Consider the following 22,287-nt stretch of genomic DNA (forward strand, 5'->3'; position numbering starts at 1 on the left):
GATATACGATCGTGAAAGAGGACTCTGGAGCAAATGACGATCTCGTTGGAAACACAATTGCATCGTAAACTGACACAGAGTGGTCAGAGGCCGGATTAGATAAGAAGAAATGGGTAAAGAGTAGGGAGCACATAATACGTTCACGATCCTCGTCTCTTTCAGTCGTTTCATTCTTTGAGACGCGTTACGTTCACTCACGATGCTGTTCCATTCATTGTTAGCTTCTATCGTTACGACTTTCTGGCTCGTCGATGTATCCTGTCAGGATGGTAAGAGGAAATTCTATTTAAAATCTTTTTCTTGCTTTGCTTAAAGAGGTACGTCCATTGTGAAGGGTGATCTTCAGAAATTTCTGTTAGAAAAACTTTTCTCTCCATTTTTATATTCAGAATGATTTCTGGCACATTGTAATTATAAAGAAAATCATTAAGAAAAAAAGGTGAAAACTTGCACAGCTTTTCAGGCTACTCTGGGCCACGTGAAACCCCGGATTTTACCGGAAGTGCAGGCTGAAGCGGCTAAGGGTGTCGCTGAAAGGCTTCTGGGCATCGAACGGGCACGACTGTTCGCGATGAGTGTAGATCCTAACTGTGGACCCATTGGAAAAGATACCTTTGTGGTAACATGCATAAGAAACGTCCCACTTTACTGATCTCTCATTTTTTCACATCTCTATAAAATCTTAAATTCGTCTTTCAGATAAGAAAAAATTCCCTCGAGCAAATTGAGATTGTTGGTACTTCCGGTGTGGCTGTGACTTGGGGTTTGCATTACTATTTGAAACGCTACTGCAACGTCCATGTATCATGGGAGGGCAACCAACTAAATCTCCCAAACACTCTGCCAAACGTTAACGTAAATGTCACATCGAATGACAGGTAGAAAAAAATCATTTCTCTCTTACATTTTTTTCAATTTATTTCTTCGTTTACTTGAAGTTTGATCTGTACAGGTTCAGGTACTATCAGAACGTGTGCACCCTTGGGTACAGTTCTGCATGGTGGAAATGGGACGATTGGGAAAGGAACATCGACTGGATGGCCCTTAATGGAATCAATTTGGCTCTTGCTTTTAATGGACAAGAGGCTATCTGGGAGAGAGTATACCTCCAATTGAATTTCACTCGAGACGAGATTAACGATCACTTTGGAGGACCTGCGTTTTTGCCTTGGTAATAGAGATCTCTCTGCTTCGACGGTATTTCGAACGGCAAATATTGAAATCAAGATTTTATGTATTACACCATGCACATACATGTTAATTTGTTGCTGATAGGCTTAGGAATATTTATCTTTTTCACTTGATGATAAGACACTTGTTCTTGCGTGTATCAGACATTGCATCTCAATGGAAAATATTTCTTTATGGGTAAATACACAGGGTAGTCACATTATTAATTTTCTTTGCGATATCGAATCTTAGAGTTAAAGTTCAATAAATTTGATGATAGGAAGTTTAGATTCTGTTGAAGATATGATAACAGGTTTGGCTGTAATTTAATATCTTTTTGTTAAGATATAGGATAATGATAGAATCTTTAATGGAATTATAGGCAATCCTAGGGAACCCTAGCAAACTCTAAGAAACGCTACAGAACTTTAGGGAACCCTAGAATCTCTCATCATTCGTTACACGATGAAATTTCAAAGTGAAATTATAAAATAAATTTCTGTAGGTCTAGAATGGGCAATATTCGTGGTTTTGGCGGTCCATTAACCCCTACTTGGCACGAACAATCGATTCGCCTGCAACATCAAATCCTTCAAAGGATGAGGAGCCTAGGAATGACACCTGTTCTACCTGCATTCGCAGGACACGTGCCCAGAGCATTTCCCAGATTGTTCCCCAAAGCGAATGTCACCAAACTTTCATCTTGGAATCAATTTTCAGATAAATATTGTTGGTGAGCAGTATCAATCAATTGTTTCTAGTAAGATAAGTTATCAGGATATGATAATCTTGCTGTTTAGCAAACTCCTGAAGATGAAGTATATAAGATATATATTGACCCAAAAATAAGCACAATGTTGGAAAGTTTAATTTTGTTGCAGCCCTTATCTTCTGACACCCACAGATCCACTGTTTCAACAAATTGGACAACAGTTTCTGAAAACTGTAAGTGAAATTTTCAAATTTGGAAATAATGTATTTACTTTTGCGATTCGTATTTTGTAGTACATCGAGGAGTTTGGTACCGATCATGTGTACAATTGCGATACTTTCAATGAAAACGAACCGTACACCAGTGAACTGAAGTTCTTAAAAAATGTTGGACACTCGATTTTCGCGGCTATGAACAGCGTTGATCCAAACGCGATATGGTAATACTTGAATTTTTTATTTAATTCTTTCGTCTAATAATTCTCTGATATATTATTATTATTAAAGGCTGATGCAAGGCTGGTTGTTCTTCCACGATTTATTGTTCTGGACAGAACCTAGGGTCGAAGCTTTCTTAACTTCAGTACCGGTGGTGAGAAACAGGATAGAACAATTCCAAATTATTTCTTCTTTTGAAATTTCTTTGTTGAAACGTTATTCTTCTTCTTCTTCTAGGGAAGATTGATAGTGTTGGACCTTCAGTCCGAACAATTTCCGCAGTACACTAGATTGAAATCGTATTATGGGCAGCCATTCATTTGGTGCATGTTGCACAACTTTGGTGGCACTCTTGGAATGTTTGGATCAGCTCAAATTATTAATCTCGTGAGTTGATTTATTAATTCTAAGCTGATTTCTGGGGAACCATTTAAATCACTTCTGGTAATCGTGAACTTTGTTAAATTAAAATTACCCCTTTCGTAGCGAGTCTTCGAAGGAAGAAGCATGAAGAACAGTACAATGATTGGAACAGGTTTAACGCCAGAGGGTATCAATCAAAATTATGTTATCTACGAATTGATGAATGAGATGGCTTATCGTCGGAAACCGGTCAATTTAGACAACTGGTAAAATAAAATATTTCTAAATCTTTTATGATAAAAATAAATCAATGTATATATAATTCCCAGGTTCGAGAACTATGCTAGTAGAAGATACGGTGTTTGGAACGAGTATGCTGTGATAGCATGGAAGAATTTAGGAAAGACCGTGTATAATTATAATGGTTACCAAAAAATTCGAGGGAAATATGTAATTAGTCAACGACCAAGCTTAAATCTCTCACCTTGGGTAAGTGAAAAGCTTTTGGTGCGGAGTTTGCGAAAGATTTTTAATTATTTATACAGAAATATGATTGTAGACGTGGTACAAACGTGAGACATTCTACAACACGTGGTACGTATTTCTTCAAGCAAGGCATGGAAGAAGAAATAGCACCCTGTATCGACACGATGTGGTTGATTTAACCAGACAAGCCCTTCAATTAAAAGCAGACGAAATCTACCCTGCTTTGGTTGATTCGTTTAACAAGAAGAACGTCACTGGGTTCAAGTAAGTTCTATGTTCTATTTTAAATTTAAACTTAAACACGAATTCATTGCAAATTTTTTATTCTAATTGGATAGATACCATGCTGATACGCTCTTGGAATTATTCGACGATTTAGAATTAATACTAGCATCTGGGAAGAACTTCCTGTTGGGTAGATGGATAGAATCAGCCAAAAGTCTGGCTGGCAACGACGAGGAACTACGTCTCTACGAGTACAATGCAAGAAACCAGATTACATTATGGGGACCAGGAGGAGAAATAAGAGACTATGCGAATAAACAATGGTCCGGAATTGCTGCGGATTACTTCAAACGACGTTGGACCATTTTCCTCGATAGTCTTGAGAACGTTCTGACTAAAGGGACGACGTTGAATACCACAAGAATCAACGAGCGAATATTTCAAGAAGTCGAGAAGCCATTCACTCTTTCCACTAAACTTTATCCAACGGATGAGATAGGTATTGTTTTTAATTATCTTTTGATAAAGTTTCGATATTTCAGACATCTGTTTGCTGCAGGTGACTGTGTTGATATAGCAACGAAACTTCTGTCCAAATGGTATAAAACATCGTACAAAGACAGCAAAACGTTAACAATGAATAGAAGAAGAGAATGGGAAAGCGTATAAGGATTGCTATTAGGAATTATAATTGACTCTAGTTAATTTGAGATCATTCTACTAGTCACGTCGATTACAAATAATTTTAAACGTTTACAAAAATGCTCAAACATTATGTAATTAAGAAAAAAGTGTAATTTTCATTGAATTATTATATTTAAGAAAATAAAGAACTATCAAAATAAACGTTTGACAAACTTGTATTTTAAAAAGATCGCCATAAATTAAATATTTTTAAAATTCGATCTTAGCGCCATCTATAGAGAAACGGTGGAAACCCCCGGTGGGGGTCCTTAGAACCCCAAGATATAATTTTGGTATGCAGAACTGTCGGTGCTTCGGGGTCCTTAGTACCCCGAGTGAATATAATTTTGGTATGCAGATTCATTGGCGCTTCGGGGTCCTTAGAACCCCGAGAGGATATCATTTTGGTATGCAGAATCATAGGTGCTTCGGGGTCTTCAGTACCCCGAGAGGATATAATTTTGGTATGCAGAACCGTTGGTGCTTCGGGGTCCTTAGAACCCCGAGAAGATATAATTTCGGTATGCAGAATCATAGGTGCTTCGGGGTCTTCAGTACCCCGAGAGGACATAATTTTGGTATGCAGATTCATTGGCGCTTCGGGGTCCTTGGAACCCCGAGAGGATATAATTTTGGTATGGAGATTCATTGGCGCTTCGGGGTCCTTGGAACCCCGAGAGGAAATAATTTTGGTATGCAGAACCGTCGGTGCTTCGGGGTCCTTAGAACCCCGAGAGGATATAATTTCAGTATGCAGAATCATAGGTGCTTCGGGGTCCTTAGAACCCCGAGAGGATATAATTTTGGTATGCAGAATCATAGGTGCTTCGGGGTCTTCAGTACCCCGAGAGGATATAACTGGTACGTAGAATCGTCGGTGCTTCGGGGTTCTTAGAACCCCGAGACGATTACATTTTGGTACGCAGAATCGTCGGTGCTTCGGGGTTCTTAGAACCCCGAGACGATTACATTTTGATACGCAGAATCGTCGGTGCTTCGGGGTTCTTAGAACCCCGAGACGATTACATTTTGATACGCAGAATCGCCGGTGCTTCGGGGTTCTTAGAACCCCGAGACGATAGCATTTTGGTATGCAGAATTGTCGGTGCTTCGGGGTCCTTAGAACCCCAAGATGATGTCAGGTCGGTATCTAGAAAGTGTCAAACAGTACCAAAAGATGGCACCACTTGTATTTCAAGAAAAAAATTGTATAAAATTTGATTCATCCATACCTTAAGCGAAATTATTATAAATTATTTATTTGAATTAAACTTTATAAGTACTAAATGCATCTTCCTGTTTTGAATGTGTGTATTATTATTTTGTGAGTAGTGGTTCAGCCACACTTCCGATATGGCGCTATTTTGAAAATATGAGATTCAAATATTCCAGCAGGATAATAATTGACACGCATGCACGAGTTACTTTGTAAAGATCATTATTATTGATAAAAGGACACTCTACAACCGTCGAATAAAATTACAAGAATGGAAACAACAAGAGGACGAAGGGAGAAGAAGTCAAAAATTATTCCTACAATTTATAAAAAAATGAAGTAGAGGAATTACATTACACTGTTCGTGTTCAAAGTATAATTAATGAAATATCGGGCAAGAAAGTATTTTGCTCCTTATCAAAGTTCGTCTTCACTGGTCGAAGAATATTGGCAGTATAGAGGATTAAACGGAACCTCATTCGACTGCCTTTTATTCGAAGTGAAAATAATAAAGGAAATTTTGTCTATTTATTTGATTGTCGAGAAAATGAATTTACGATTCGAAAGATGGACTCGACAGTTCGAGTTTGATTAGGATCATACTTTTTGGTCGTCTAATCCAGTCAACGACCTCTTAACAATCACGCTTCGACGATCTCTTCTTTATTAATCATTCAATAATGGACCCTCGATTGATCAATCTCGGACAATCTATCGTTTGAGTGGAAAATTTGGAGTCCAAATTCCATTCCCATCTTACATTTTGAATTCAATTGTTGCCTTCCTTAGCTCAATTACCCTACTTAACATTTCAAAAGACCCAGATTATCAAGATTTTATTACCTTCCTTGTGCCCCCCTTATTTTTATTTATTGAATTTGAACGAATTTCAACAAGTGTATCAATCGAAAGTCCCATCAACTTATCCATAATTCGTCTGATTGTTAGTAGATTAAGAAAAGGGTGCATATCTAGTACGAGGTACAAAATATCTTGTGCATTTCGTAAGAGCATTCCGTAACGTGAGGATACACCTATTACTATTAATGGTGCATTATTAATTGTGTACATAAATGATTTATCACATTAAGTCAATCCATAAATTCACCTACGTCTTATTATAATTTTCGCCCTATTTGTCTGTCAGACACAATTTTGAATTTTCCTATTAAAATATATTGTTAAATTTATAATTAAATAACATTGGATAAAATTTACATTTGGAATGACTTAATACTTCGAATACCCTTGTACACAACTTTAGTCTGTAAAGAGTACTTCTGGAGATACGTAATATATATATTTTTTTTTTGGAGATTAGGAAAAAGTTTGCACATATTCCTTAGATTATATTACGAACATTTTGAGCATCATAAATTTCAAAAATACAGTTAGTTTTTTATGTGTTAAAATTCGAAAAAGTACTTAGAATACTCAGAGATTTTAAGAATAGAGAAGAAATTTTTATTTTTTAGAGAAGAAACGTTACTATTAGATAGCTGATAGTAAAACTTGTTAAAGTATTCGAGAAAAGCTTACGCTTCGATACATAGAAAGCAATATAGAAAGACAGCAATATAGAAGGATTATAGATATAGTGTCTGAAAATTGATTTTTATGTCATTTCGAAAGGAATAATATTATGTACCTTCAGAAATATCGTAAATGTAAGATTCTAGTCTTTTTTATAACATACATACCCGTAACGATCAAACGCAGATAATCTATCAATAGGCAATCATGTACTTTGCCAATTAAATGAGAATTAAATTAGGGAAATTCTTGGAATCTGAACGAATTTTAATATTAAACATTAAAGGCACTTCTTTTAACACCTTTGCACTTTTACACGAAGAATTTGCTAATTAATTACAAATGCAAGAAGTAAAAATAATCAACTGAGGTTGGAGAAAAATTCAAAGATCACCCATCGATAGAGAATCTGTGGATTTTCAGAAAAGTATTCTTACAATTACCGATCGATAGTCGATAATAAACATTCATTAATACCTTTGAAATCGGATGTCCGCTTTTTTTTAAAATTCTGTTTCCTGTAAGGACCCGTAATTCTGTGCAGTTCCAAAGGAATTCGTGAGGTCAGGACGTGATATGATCGTCGAACGTATCCGGTCGCGAGGTTCGACGAAAATCGGTTAAATTCAATACGCGCTTATGGTCCCCGGATATAAATTAAGGTCCAACGAAATCACGAATCTTAACTTTGGTTTGCGTTCGCTTGGTCGCGTGCTTCGCACTGAACAAATCTACCAATAATTAAAACTTTTATATATTTATTACATGCTACTTTTATGTACACGCCACTCGATTTCGTCGGCGGCTTCGTTTTCGCGCGGTTCGATAAAGGCGATCACTCGATTGAAAGGAAATAGAAAATTTCTGGTCTCCTTGAAATTTTCGATTACTCGAAACATTTAGATTCGAAATTTTCCGAGTTGTTACAAGCTGTATTTTCCCTGAGTCTTAACATCAACAACTGGCTTCGTTTCCGCTGTTCCTTTAGCTCAAACAAAGCTTCCTTTGTTCAAACAATTCTACAGATGGCGAAGCGAATTTAAGACGAGCTTGTTACTTGAAACGCGACGGTAAACTTCCCTTGAAATTAACTGCTCGAATTTCGTGGGACGTTAATATATTTTAAGTTGTATACATTACCGTCTTGAAAATTTATACGGTACGATAATCATCTAAATTCGGTGATCGTCTTTGACGAACCACTTTCTGGACCACTTAAAAACCGTATATGAAATTAAGTTTAAGTTGCTTGAAAATTAAACAGAATTTCTTGAAAAGGAATCACTTAAACCTTTATCGTTACAATTGGAAATTAGGACAGACAATTTTTATATAGAGTTGTCAGGGGGTGGAATTCTCAAAGCGTCAAGTTTTTGATTTTATATTGCAATTTTGTTGTCGTTCGAAGAACCCTTTGATGTTTTCAATATTTTAAAATAAAACTACTTCGCGTAAATTCGATACGGTTTCATTCAACGTAAATTGAATCAAAAGCAACGCGTAATCACGTGAGAGCTTCCTTTTGGAAAAAAGTAAACTGAAACAGTGAACTTTTAATTTCTATACAAATTGAAATCGGTTTGGATTTTTACGATAAAGGTTGGAACGATTGATAAATAAAAATTTACAGAACGTGGACACGCGAAACCCACGAAATATCATTGTTTAATGTAAAAGTATGAAATTGTTGGTTTGATCGCATCACAGAATGATCGAGAAAGAATCGATAAATATTTTTCTGCAAACGACGTCGTTGTCTCAACAGGCTTTGTCTTCTCTAGCCTCTTTTATTTCACCAAATACTCGCTAAAGTGCATATAAAATACATCTACGATCTTTCGATCTCTAATTATCGCTAATTTACGCTAAAATTCGTAAGTAAAATGCCGTACCGGTAATTCCAGTCGACTTTCGAATGCCCTGTCAATTATTTCTAAATTTTATTTTTCGAACAAACTTCATGGAAATTGAAGTCTTCTCGAAAAATAAAGTGTAAAAGGATTAACTAGCACGATCGAAAGTGTCTTTATCCTATCTAAACCATCTTCAGAATATACATTAAGTTACTTTTTACAGCTGTTTCTCGTTTCACCGAAACGATATCACTCGAAAACCTCCGCTGACATTCCAAAAACTTCTGTAAAATTCGTTACCTTCGAGTCCCGGGAATCGTGGAAATAGCTGGCGACGCGTACAAAGTCGAATTTTCAACAGCGAGGCGCGCAATCAGATCGCATGTCAGTTAGAAACACGACATGGTAATTATCGCACGACACCAGCATGAAAAATTATTCCGCGTGTGTGATTTAACGACGATTATCATTCGGTAGTTTCGAACATTCGCGAAAATTTGTGCACCTTTTATAAAAATTCTTGTACGAAATTGAAACTGAATAAATTAAAATTAAAATTCGTTAATGCCTTGATTTCCAGATCCACGATTTTTTCCCCGAGCGTTCCAAAAATTGATTACACCTGGTCGGATCATCGATTATGAATTCGGCTCATACCGTGTCGAGCAATCATGTTGCTCGTTGTTCCTTCTGTATTCATCCGAGTTTCTCAATAGTATCACCGTTTCTCGATTTCCGCTTCTTGATGGGACGCCTCCGTGACCGGTGGTAGAGGAGTGTCTATGGATATTTGTCTGGAAATGATTGAAAGAAAAATTTGTTCCTAAGACTCTTTTAACTATTAACACAACCCAGAGTTCCTACAGTTACTGCATCAATCGACGTAATCGAATCGGGAAAAATCAATGCCTCGAGATTGTTTACCTGCCGTTTGTTTGCCAGTCATAAGAATCCGGAGCGGAATTGCTTCTGCCTGTCCTGTGAAATCGTTCCGTCTTCGAGTTCCTGATCCTTTCTCTGGATGCCACGTTCTCGTCCGTCCTCCCCGAGGGGGATAATTCGATGCTATCAGTCGGGGTATCGACGCAGGCTGTTTTACCGCTCTTCTTCGACAGAAAAGGATTCTGGGGACGAGAAAATCATCCGCTGTCTCATACTATTCTAATTCGAATCTCAACGAATTCCGGCAAAAATCACACGACCCTTGGGATAAGAAGATGAAGGATGAGGGATGAAAGAAACAAAAAAAGAAAAAGGAGGAAATGATGGTTCGAGCTTTATGACTCCACGAGCCACAGAGTTATTGCCGTGTTTACGGAGCCGTCAACCTTCCTTGAACCCGACTGATATTGACTGGCTGCTCATCAAATAATAAGGCCAGAGACGTGGCGCCGTGGCGAGAGCGTCAGGCAGCTTTTCCACGCGATGAGATCGTCTACGAGAGAGGATGGTGGCCGCGTCATAAACAGAGAGACCGAGGCTTGACCTCTTGTTCAGGCTCGACGGGACGAGAGATCAAATATCGGTCGCAATTGGAATTCAATGGTCGTGGAACCATGCCGTGATAATACTGCTATCAATTATTCTCTCTATCGTATTTGTCGTGAAACTTTTAAATTAAGAATATTTCTTTATCACCCAATTAGACGAAAGTCAAAATGATTTTCGTCCAGGTGTTAAAAAGTTTAAGATTCATTTTTGGAGATTGAGATTTCTTGAAACGTTTATTCATTTTCGAACAAACTCAGGATTTCCTACCCTCTATCGCTTCATTTTCGGTTGGAAAGGTTTGTTCAATCGACGAACATTCTGTTAGCTATTCAAAGAATCAGGAATCAAGTGGATTTTTATAGCTGACTGCACTTTATTCCCCTTTTACCGTCTTCGTAGTAAAAGGCGAACAATCTTACATGAACGTAAAGCACCACCTTCGCATACACTGTAATTATATTCTAAGTAACTATTGAAACTTTGACGATACGAAAGGATCTTTAATGACTTGGAGCATTAAGAGCAGTGTTCGTCAGTTTGAGAGGGGACTTCTTTACTTGAAATATTTAACGCGCGAAAACACAGTTTTACTCGCGGAACGAACTAATACGTCCGACACGTGACGGGATTATTAATTAAAGTCTAGTAGATATCGTAGAAATTTCGTCGGCTATTTCGAGAGTTTTCAGCCAGCGAGCCAGGATTAATCGAAGGTCTATCGGATACCGATAATTGCCGTTCGCAATTCGCAGTTGAACTTTGAAACGACGCGACGAAATGGAAAGTAAAATCGAGCGGATGAAACAATTGAAATAGTCTTACTTGAAAGCTGTGCTGTTTCAGCATAGTTTTGATGAGGATCAGAGTGTCCAGCTTTGGTATCCTCGTGACGACACGTTCGACTTCCTCGTCGGTAACAGTGACCGGAAGCCGGCAATTATCAGCCTCGCTCGGCAGTGGTTCAGCACCGTCGTTGGTCAGCCATGGGTGTTCCTTCACCTCTGACAAACTGATCCTATTCTCAGGATCTTTGTCTAACATTTTTGAAATCAATTCGCGGAGATTCTTAGAGAGCACGGGTTTCTCAGGAAATTTCAATGGTTCCGTACGAACTGCCGCTTGCACGCCGATTATACTTCCGGCACCGTCCCATGGCACCCTTCCGGTCACTAGGGAGTACAGCGTCGCACCCATCGACCAGATATCGCACGGCTGGAAAATGATCACCAAATTTCTTATTGATTAAAATCCAATCTTTCATAGAAAAATTTGTAACTCGGTTGAAATGATAAAATCATAGAAATAATAATATTCAGCTGGGCTGTGATTATTGGAACGTTAGAAACAGAAAAAGAAGACGAGCATTAACCCGATTCCTTGAACAGACAAGTTTCCGTACTTCAAGTTCACTTGCATATTTCACGAGAACGCGAGAAATCGATGTCGACTGGCGAGCGACGGGGCTCGTTTCCGGTGACGCGTTCCGTTTCTTCGCGTGTGTACCTTGACGTTAAACGTGCCCTCAAACTTTTCGATAAGAAACTTGGATTCGTTGGTTCACCGTTCCTCGCGGCCAACCTTGACCCTATCGACTGCTGAATCTCTTTTCACGATTACGTCAACTGAACGTACGACAGGCAATATCGGTTTACGAAATTTTTCTGTCGAATAAAATTTTCTCATTTTAATGTAAATTTTGTAAACGAGTGAATATATAAAAATAACTCGTTTTTATTTACCCTATTTCACGAAAAAAAAAAGTGACGAAAGACTGTCCATTCCCAATCTGAAAACCAGTGCCTGAATAGATTAATCCTTTAATTAACAGACGGATTTTATAGCTTATGAATATTAACTCTAGTAATTACAACATTTTTTAAAGCATATAAAAACGTGGAAGAAATTTTTAACGATATTCATCGCTAATGGGACTTCGATCAAGGCTGACGCTTTGCTGGCTTTTTTTTATCGCGAAATATATGCAAATGAATGGTGGCACTGGTGTTTAATATTCTGGAATTTTTGGGAAAATTTTACCTAGAAACATTTCAACGATAATTTCACGTTAAAAAGAAGTAAATGCAAATTAGAAGATATCTCCCCCGAAAAAAATTAAATTTCATTTTTGAAGATTAAAACGTATCGCCCTGTAAATAAATGGCCTTAAAACCTCGATAGGTAACCTTGAGGGAAAACCATCAACGTATAAAGACATCGAACACGATTGAACGAGCCGCGTCATAATTCTTCACCGTTCATAAATACCGGGTGAAATCGAAAATCGATAGGTCGAACAACCCATCGATATTACCGGCCGTGCTACTTACAGTTCCGGAATAATGGGCACCAGGTGTGGTCGTTTCGGGTGCCGCGAATGCCGGGGTACCGGCTGGCCCGGATAACAATTCACCGGAAGCTCTCAGTTCCGCGCTGACGCCCAAGTCGGCGATCTTAATGCGACCGTCGCTGTCCACCAACAAGTTACTCGGTTTTATGTCGCGATGAACAATCCTCTGGTAGTGTACTGTAAAAAGAAAACTGAATTTAAGCGAAAGTTCAACCCTCGGACGGCGGACCATGGAGAGAGACTTACGATATTCCACCCCCATGACAACGTCGCGAAATTTCTTCCTAGCTGTTTCTTCGTCCAAGGGTTTATCAGTGGGTATCTGTAGAATTTCACCCCTCTGGACTAGTTCGAAAACAAGGTAAAGATTGTCTTCGTCCGGATCGTCGAGCACCTCCACCAGCTTCACGACATTAGGATGATCCAATTTCTTCAGCAAAGCAATTTCCCTGTAGACCTTCGCCAAAGGGTTAGCGGCACCCTTCCTACCAGGTGCCATTCTACCAAATATTCCAGCTTTCTTCATCAGCTTCTTCTTACTGAGAATCTTCATCGCGTAGTGGGTATCGTCCTCCTCGTTGTAAGCCAGCTTTACGATCCCATAGGAACCCTGCACAGTGGAATAAGAAAACGCTTCATTTTAAAGAAGAAGCCGTTGTCTCGCATTTCGATGTCTCGAACGAGTAGTTCACCACAGTTGCGATAATACGTTTCAATCGATAACTCGTTGCAGAATTCCGTTCGCGTGGAACTACTTCGAGCAAGAACGTTGGGAAAATTAACGGAAAGAAGGTGAAGGAGGTAGGAGGAAACGTGGCTAACTTTGAAAGTTTCTTTGGTCGCGGAACGTATACGAGAAGTTGTTTCGACCGGAAAGAAAGAGCAAACAGAAGAGTTTCTTATATCTTGTTCTGAAAAACGTACTTTTCAATTGTAGATTAAATTGGCTAACTAATGAGATAATAAATTTACAGACATTTTTGTTTAGAAAAGAAACTTCAAAAATAGCCCAAAAACATCCCTGTTGAAACAAACAAAAATGTTCTATCTCACCTGTCCAATATTATCCAACAGCTTATACTGGTTCAGCTGTAAAGCTCCTTGTCTATTATCAATGGAGACCCTTCTACTCTCCCTGAGGGGTCTCCTTCTGTTTCGGGGTGATCCCTGTGGGCTACCATACGGCGAATACGGACAGTAAGGATAAATGGGTCTCACTGTCACGTTGGATGTGTCCCCAAGGTATCTCTGACTCGTGCCCACCTCACCGGACGAGCAAACAGTCCTGATGGATGAATCCTCACCGACTTCCGTCGATGCCAACGCTTGGATATCGCTGGACACGCTACTTTTCAACATCGAGACGTTCGTGGATCGATTCGGCGATCTTGAAGACAAATCCCTAGGGTCTTTAGACGATGCTGTTACGTCGTTCTGCTTGCTCATCTGAAAGGATATCCTCCTGTCCAATTGCAACTGGCCATCGATCCTGTCTTCGGATTGGGTGGACATTAACCGGTACATTTTGATCGATCGAGGAAGGACACTCAACTGAAGGTCCTGTTTCTGGATAGATTTTTCTTTGGTTCGATGCGTCGGTGGTTCGCGGATTGATTCGTCTTCGATATCGGTACCGATCACTTTTGATCGATCGATAGACTGATCAGGTTTATCGGAGAGTTTGCTGCTCGATAGGGACGAAGATAGTAATCGATGAACCTGCTGATTAGATGCAGTTCTCGATGGAGATGTCGAGAGACGACTGATCGATTGGCTGAGAGAGGAAACGTCGAAGATGCTCGAAGACACATCCTGGTGCCTCGATATCGATACGTCTTCGGTTAGGTCGTTCAGACCGTACAGGTTATCCGAACTCTCTTGTCTGGAGTGTACTTCATCCCTAGGGATTTCCTTCGCCTCTTCGATATTCGGCATTTCGAGTCCCGCGCCGGACGCCTTCCTGTGGATCTCTGTAGTAGGCATCCTTTCACAATCCACCACCTCCTCGGTTAGGCTCTCCTCGGCTCTCCCAATGATCACCCTAGAGTTCAAGCGTTTCGGACCCGCGGATGATCTCCTTCGCTCCTTTAGAAACGAAGACAAGTCTTGGAGAACGTCTACGGACGACGAGTTCCTTCTGTCCTCGTCGAAGGTGCCCAGATTACTCGCGTATCCGCTGCTCTCTCTTCTTGGTCTGATGATCCTAGGTGCCCTGGCCCTCAGGATCTCCCGAAGAGCGGGTAGTCCTTCCGCTTCCTCTAAGAACAGAGCGCTGTCTTTGCGAACCTCGACGATCTCCTGGTCCGAATTGTCTTCAGGGCTGGACGGAATCCTGGTTGAATCCTCGCGATTATCGAACTTTAGGAGCGTCGATTCTTTGACAACGGGCAATTTAATACTCGCTTTACCCTCGAAATCGATAGGTCTGTCTGGTTCTTGGTCTTTCGGGCTTGGCGACTTCCTGGTTAGATCCTCCTGGACGAAATACTTGGAATCTCGGGTTTTGATAGGGAGATTCAAAGGTTGAGACTCTGCTACGGTCGAATAGCGAAATCGAAGAGCTTCTTTGCTGCTTTTAGATTTTCCTTCGATTTTTCGAAGCTGAGCTAACTGCTCGGCAGACGTGCCCGAGTCTAATGGAAAGACTATGTTACCGGAAGTGTCCAGAGACAAATTTAAGTCCCTCGAATCTGCGGGAGCTGTGAGTGACTTTGAAATGCACCCTGGCGATTCTTCGTCGATCGCGCTGTGTCTGCAATAAAAAATCAACGATCGACGTTAACGTTTACCTTTTAGATTTCTAGCCGGAAAATTGATTCTTCGAACGGTACTCGGAAATGGAGATTTATACAGATGTCGAAGCGTTTTTATGGGTACGCGAGTTTGAAAGGATTCGGTATGGATGCATTTCGGGAGAATAACCCGACGAATGTCAGAGAAACGGATTCGCGAATCCGCGGGAGCGAATTGAATTTCCCTGGAAAACAGGCTGAACTTTTCGAGAGCCGTAGCGAGCTCGAAAGTCGACAGAAACAACAGTTCAATCTGTGTTTGACATTCAATCGACGTTTCTCGCTCGACTTCGTCACATTTCGCATCACTGCCTCTGTTCAGAATCATTTTAGAGAACGTCTCTTATTTCCTCCAAAGGTTGCGAGATGATGAGTGTCGTTTAAATATCATATTTTCGTCGTTCTAATTGACGCGATCTCAATTGCAAATCAGCATTAAGACGCGTACGATCGCGGCTCGTTTCGTTCAGGATTTAATGAGCTTCGCTCCCCGGAGGCTGAAACTTCCGGTCGGATTGCTCACGAAATCCCTGCTTAATCGTAAATCTGCCTCTGGCTACTGATATTCTCACTGGCACACCGATTCTTTATCGTTTCACCTTTCTTCTCCCTCCAACGCCACGCGAGTCATCGATATTTATCAACGGCACTAATTACGACTAATTACGTCGCGCGACGAAGAGGGAAATAATTGAAACGAAAACATGCGACCATGTGAAACGAGGATTTTTCAACGAGCCACGATAAGGGTTCGATTTGACTTGGAAATAACGCTTGCTACGCGGATCAATTGTTCGACTAGAACTAGGCCAACGAATATACCAGAGAATCTACATTCAGTCAGTCTCGCACGAGTTTCAGCAGCTTCCTCGTTTGTCATCCGCGTATCTGACCGAATTAGAGTCCCGGTACAATTAGTAACACTAGCTCATTGAAATTCTGCGAACATCACCGGCTGGATTCTTTGAAGAATATCACCGGTTCAAGTAGCGGAACTCGGGGGAACAGCGAACGTGTTAACTCGTTTTGGCAAAGTTTCGTAGCTTCGTTACAGCAACTAGAACGCGGATGCACGCGTTTAATAAAACTCGAAGAGAAGTTACCTAATTAAATGGAGTGGTGCAACGCTAAACAAAAATTAATATTCTTTCGTGCAAACATTTTACAATTTCATCGGAATCTAGGTGAAATATTAATTACCGTCGGTAACCGAGTTAATTACCATTAACGCGCCGAGTTTCAATTCAACAGAGGTAAATTACTTCATTTTCTATCCAGGCTACAATCGAGGCGCGAATCATTTCGTTTCTCGTTTCGAAAACAATCCGCTCGAAATTTCGCGGTTCGATTCGGTTAATGGAATTCACTGAACTAAAAAAAGAAATAAAGGTATCTGAAAACTCGTGCAGTTTTTTCTGTTAGGTGAATGTTACGTTCGCACGCGTACGTGAATAGCATTCGCGAGTCGGACAGGTGCAAACGCGATGCACATTCCGTTTTGTTACGTGCTTGTCATACGTAATTTAGAAGAACAGAGAGTACTGTTCATGATTTTCCCCAGGTTATTCTAAAGATTAACTAACAAAGATATTTTGAAAGATATTTTTAACGAAAAATCGGGTGGTTTTGTCGAGCACGTATTACGATGAAGAGCCTAAAATTTTAGACGCGGCGTGATTGATGGAAGGAAGCTGCGAAACACGAACTACGCGCTGGGATAACCGGGCGTCGCGACGCCAATTCGGAAATTGGATCGCTTCGCGATAATTTACGAGACCCTTAGGAAATTCAGTCGGTGAGTTCGACGCGTGTACGCGACGGAACGCGTCCTCGTCTCCCGTGAGAAATACGATCGCAAACTTTGCTCCACGTTCGAAAGGTACGTGATGCATCTCCCACGAAGACTCTCCCGTATCCTTCGACGCGAACAAGTGTCATTTTCTAAGGAACCATCTTAATTAAAGGAAAAATCATGTTACATGCAGCTTTGATGAAAGATAAGGATGACAGTCGACGAAGATCGCTAATTTAATTAATTTCAGTAAGGTAATGAGAGGCGTAGAAAAAATCTGTCACGTTACCTGAAACTGATTAGGAATTCTTAATGAAACGACAGCCACTGAGAGAAGAGCAACCACATTTGGCAACTTCTATTTACCAAATGTTTCCTCGCCAATGGTACACGTAACCAGATAATAGCCGACGATAATTAGTATCGACGTTGACAGTAGCGTTCAATGTTCTGACCTCACTTTTGACGTGTAGATAAACGAGGCGAACAAACAAGGCAACGCGTCCGACATCGTTTCGCGCGTGGGATAAACACAACGCAATTTGGATCGAAAAGAATCCCGCCTGAGGCTCATCGTCTAGAAATGTCACCGTTTAATTAACTGTCGCGAACGTGGGCGACGAGATTGTGATTAAGAAGCTGCCAGCGTGCGGTTGGGAAAAGGTATCGACGGAGAAACACGCGAGGGAATTCCTAATGATGATCTATCAGCGACCAAGTTCCAAGTTTTCGAACTTCGAAACTTTTAGAGTCCGCCAATTTTGAAACTTTGAAACTTTCGAAGTTTGCAATTTTACAATTGTTCTTAGTCGATTTTCAACTTTGCCGAATGAAAGCTTGCAAATTTTCGATCCTTAAAATTTAGGAAGTTTGCAATTTTCTAACTTGCAATCTCAAATAATGGAACTCTGGAAATTTGCAAATTTAACACTCGAGAATCTTAAAGGAAATATTTTTGTTACATTATCTTTCACATTGTTTCGAATCGCGGTTACGACACGAATTTATCCATATAATGGCAACAAGGTCGTCGATAACGTAACATGCCCAAAATGTGCTTTGCTCAAGGATCCTCGTCAACGTCGACAATAGGCTCTTTCGTTCACAAAGTTGCGATTAAGAAACATTTATAAAAACGATATCGACGATTTAATGGAACTGAAGCAATGTTCGGAGGTTATCGCTTTAGGTACGTGGTCATAACAGGATTAATCATTCTGCATTCCATTATTTAGACTATCGTCTGATATATTATGATTTAGGATTATCAACTAGGTTAACCGACGATATAATTCAGTATAGTTGGAAACAAAACGTTTTAAGCAATGGAATAATTAAAACATAAATTAACTTGTACCTCTGATATTATTATAGAAAATAAATAAAATGCAGATGGACTTTGGCATTGACCTGATAATGACACCCAACACGAATTTAATAGCTTTAGCAAAAACTTCGAAGAAGCATATGCAACTTTATACTGAATGTTGAACGATTATCCGCTTTCCGTCGTTCCAACAGAATTTCTATCCTTCTATTGTTAAGAACTTGATGTACAGCCATTGAAGAGATCGTTTGGGATGATAGAATCCCTTGAAGTATTGAGATTCTCTGAACTTTTCAAACTCCTATTCCCTGTTCGCGACTGGTATTGTGTTCTCATCATCCTGTTCCCAAACTTTGCTAATATTATTACCATTCAATCGATTCACGAAAATTAGAGAATAAACAAAAGGGCGACGGAAGAACGTGTTTCAACGGGAATAAAACTTTCTATCGAATGGAAATCGAATCAAAGAGTTTCTTTAAATCTCTATGAATAGACTTCTAGAAGCTCTTTTCGAACTTTTCTTTTACTAAATGCTTATTTCAGCGCAAGTGACCGACGCGACGGATTAGAGGCGACTTGTAATGCGCTTATCGTTCGATCAACTCGAGGGTTGAGATTTAGAGCCAACAGGCTGAAACACTCGAAATCGCGATTGCTCAGATCAGGAGGATGGTTTCGTTCCAATTTCGTGCTATTCCTAGCACTTTGGATCGTGAAACTGTAAAACTCCACAGTTCTAAGAATCTTGAAATTTTAAAGCATCAGGATTCCAAAAATTCGGCGAGTTATGGAACTCCAGGAATTCAGAAACCAGGACTTATATAATTCTAAAATTATAAGATTATACGAAATTTGGTACTCAACAGAATTCCAATATACCTTCTTTCACCTGCGTTTCACCTTTTACACTCGATTAGGAATGAACTCTAGCGGAATTTTGCACGATTCATTGGTCGATGAACGATCAATCGCTTTGTATGTTGCAGTCTATTTTATTGGTGCCGTAATAAATTACGGAATGCGATGAGTAGCACTGGCAGAACGACGCGTATCGATTACGCATGACACCATTTGTCTTTTCTCATGGCAGATTCAATAAAGTTCTGTCGATGCACCGATTAAACTAATACCGATATGTTCGCAACGTCTACAAATATGACGAATTGAAATTTTCCCTCGTCTTTTCTCTGATCGAAAAATCTTGATATTCTATCCCGTTCTTTCTTAAATTCGAATACAATTTTATTCGTGAATTGTGATCGTCGTTTCCACTTATTTTCCATAATGCCTTATTTTAAAGTATGATCGTTAAAAGTTATTCGTATGCACTTGAAATGTACCTGAAAATAAAAAACGATACCGAAATAAAACATTTTTCGCGTCTTATGTATAAATCATGAGCGTCGAATGAAAGAAATCAAAATCTTTTTTTTTTCCTCGTTCTTCCACATTGGAATACGATTTATTTATTGCAGAGAAAAATACGAGGCTAGAAAGAAGGAAAGGTTAAACGAGAATACGAAAGATGTAAATACTTTCAGAAAGATATCGTATTATCTCGCGATTACGGTTTTGCATTCTGCATTAATTAAACTTCGAAAAGTTTTACAGCTGCCGATCTTTCCTAACTAATTCACCTCGGCTTATTTATATGTATACCATCGGTGTATGCAAAGATATTCGCCCATCTTATTGAACGTTCAATCTCTCACATCCGTGGAAAGTTCGTATTGCTTTCCAACGACAACATTGAAATGTTTTAAGATAATACGTAAAAGGTTCTATAAATACATCCTACTCTGTGGGACTTATTCATCTGAATAACTAAATAAGAATATCTGAGAAGTTGGAAAAGTTGCAAATTTCAATTTTAGGAAGGTAACGTCATAGGATTTCTGCAGGCGCGGAACGATAGATCAAGAAAATTCTAAAATTTAGGAAACTTGGAAACTTTAGAGCTATGCAAGCTTTGGAACTTTGGGACATTGGATTCTTTGGAGATTTTGAACTTTGAGAACTTGGAAATTTTAGTGCTATGCAAGGCTTGGAACTTTGGGACTTTGGATTCTTTGGATATTTGAAATTTTAGAATTTTAGAATTAGGCAAAGCTTAGAACTTTGGAGATTTGGAACTTTAGAACTATAGAGCTTTAGTGCTCTAGAGCTTCGAAATTTTAGAATTTTTGGATCCTTGGAGCTATAAAACTTTCAAACCCTGAAACTCTGAAGCCTCCAAATTTCGAAACTGTAAAATTTCATAAGAGAACATTGAAACCCTAGAATTCCAGAACGTCGGAATTGCGTTTCACGTTACCCGCTTAACTGTGCACGACATGTACTTAACATTTAACTTTTCAAGCGTAACTGTTAGCACCGCTTGCATGGTTTCATTATCTGTAACACTTGTGTAAACATATGCGTCACATGTACCAGGCACAAACACGTGAAAGTTAAGTAAACCATACACAATACCACGGCATCAATTACTGACGTGAATTGATTCACTTGTTAAGGATGATCCTTCGTCAGATTTTTTTTTTTTAATTACTCGTCTCGGTGGTCAACCATATCGAACAATGTTTTGCCTCCATATAAAATCAAACAGAAATTTGTGACGTTGACTAGATACAATTTTGGAAGGGAACGATATTTTTTTATTATCGCATATGAGATCGTTGTATTAATAAATATTTTGACGCGGGTGCTGCAAACAGTGATTGCGTAATGGGAATGCAATCAGTTGGAAATTTCGAAAGAAGAATAAATATTTGAGAAATCTGCGCAAACTCGCTCGTTCGCGCTTCATATTTTGCCTTGAAACTGTTTAACAATTTATACGATCGGTAAAATATTGAAAATTTATCAGCAAAGTGATTAACGTTCGAATGAAAAGAAAAATAGAATAACGTTCGAAGGCTTTACTTCCCGTAGAAAATTTTAAAATATTGATTTTCAGCAAGTTCTCATCTGGAAATCTCGTTACTGTCGAATCGAAAACTTTTCCTGAAGAATTTCAAAAGGAAAGGAGATCAACGTTCTCTTACCAAAGTTCATCTTTTCAAATTCAAACAGGTTGGCATTAGCATAGCTGAAGAGAAAGAATCGCTGGCCGAACTTTGGTATTCAGAATAGAAATAAACGTTATTTCAATTCTTTCAATTTCACCAAAACCTTCACAAAGGAGACAGAAAAGCACGTGCGACAATTCAAAAGTCTAAGTTCACCGGTATTCAGGTCAAACAACTAAATCGTATTTAATTGTAAAAATCAAAAATCCTCGAATACTTCAATTAAAACAATTCTTCAGAAACAATCACTTAAGTTAAAAACTAACAATGAAGATTCGAAGTGTCTCGCCTTTTATTAAATTTCCACTGTAATAAAAGAAAAATAAATTATCCTTTTTCAGTGTCTAATATCCACCAGCTTTCACCCTGAACTACCCATAGTTTCAATCGTCTCCATCTCACCATTCTCCCCCGACCAATAGAAACACATAAACACTAGTCTGAAGGCAGAGCTCACCGTTTTTAATGAAACATTCAGCAGAACCGCTAGGAACAGATGGACAATGATATACACACCAGCTGCCAAGTCAGAACTGCGGGAATTTCTATATTTCGACACCGCGTATCAGAGGATCCTCGATGGCACAAGTCTCTACTTCCGGCCAGCAGCCACACCAGAGACAGACTCACGGTGTTCCTCTGTCTCGTACGTGGCAGACTGTCCGCGTCGACCGCGTGTTAGTCCCACCACTGCTTCTTCTTCATCGTATCGTGTACAATATTTCTAGCCTATCGTAGCCTCCTAACCTTTGCTAGCCTCCTAGGGACCATTGCGCAACGACGAAAAA

General features: G+C 39.4%; 2 protein-coding genes across 3 annotated transcripts in view; one reads left to right on the forward strand and one right to left on the reverse strand.

Moving 5' to 3' along the window:
- The first annotated feature begins 30 nt into the window (after nt 1-30).
- Nucleotides 31-4,212, forward strand: Naglu (N-acetyl-alpha-glucosaminidase). Its single transcript, XM_034325136.2, has 14 exons — nt 31-269; nt 456-619; nt 700-878; nt 953-1,171; nt 1,676-1,903; nt 2,052-2,115; nt 2,176-2,321; nt 2,389-2,473; nt 2,557-2,706; nt 2,806-2,948; nt 3,012-3,171; nt 3,242-3,432; nt 3,507-3,892; nt 3,953-4,212. The coding sequence occupies exons 1-14, from the start codon at nt 200-202 to the stop codon at nt 4,060-4,062; spliced, it is 2,295 nt and encodes a 764-aa protein (XP_034181027.2). The 5' UTR covers nt 31-199; the 3' UTR covers nt 4,063-4,212.
- A 2,738-nt stretch (nt 4,213-6,950) lies between these two features.
- Nucleotides 6,951-22,287, reverse strand: part of LOC117604773 (uncharacterized) — a 29,539-nt gene continuing 14,202 nt past the window's right edge. Inside the window, exons 4-9 of one of the 2 annotated variants that reach the window (XM_034325224.2) lie at nt 13,571-15,269; nt 12,764-13,127; nt 12,498-12,694; nt 10,993-11,382; nt 9,604-9,803; nt 6,951-9,473 (exon numbers count right to left, since the gene is read on the reverse strand). In XM_034325224.2, coding sequence (XP_034181115.2) covers nt 9,398-9,473; nt 9,604-9,803; nt 10,993-11,382; nt 12,498-12,694; nt 12,764-13,127; nt 13,571-15,269 — 2,926 coding nt within the window. In that variant the 3' untranslated portion in view covers nt 6,951-9,397. Of the gene's footprint in view, nt 9,474-9,603; nt 9,804-10,992; nt 11,383-12,497; nt 13,128-13,570; nt 15,270-22,287 lie in introns of both variants that reach the window. The other variant, XM_034325223.2, reaches the window with a different exon arrangement.

The sequence above is a fragment of the Osmia lignaria genome, chromosome 5 (assembly GCF_051020975.1).
Source record: "Osmia lignaria lignaria isolate PbOS001 chromosome 5, iyOsmLign1, whole genome shotgun sequence".
Lineage (NCBI taxonomy): Eukaryota > Metazoa > Arthropoda > Insecta > Hymenoptera > Megachilidae > Osmia > Osmia lignaria.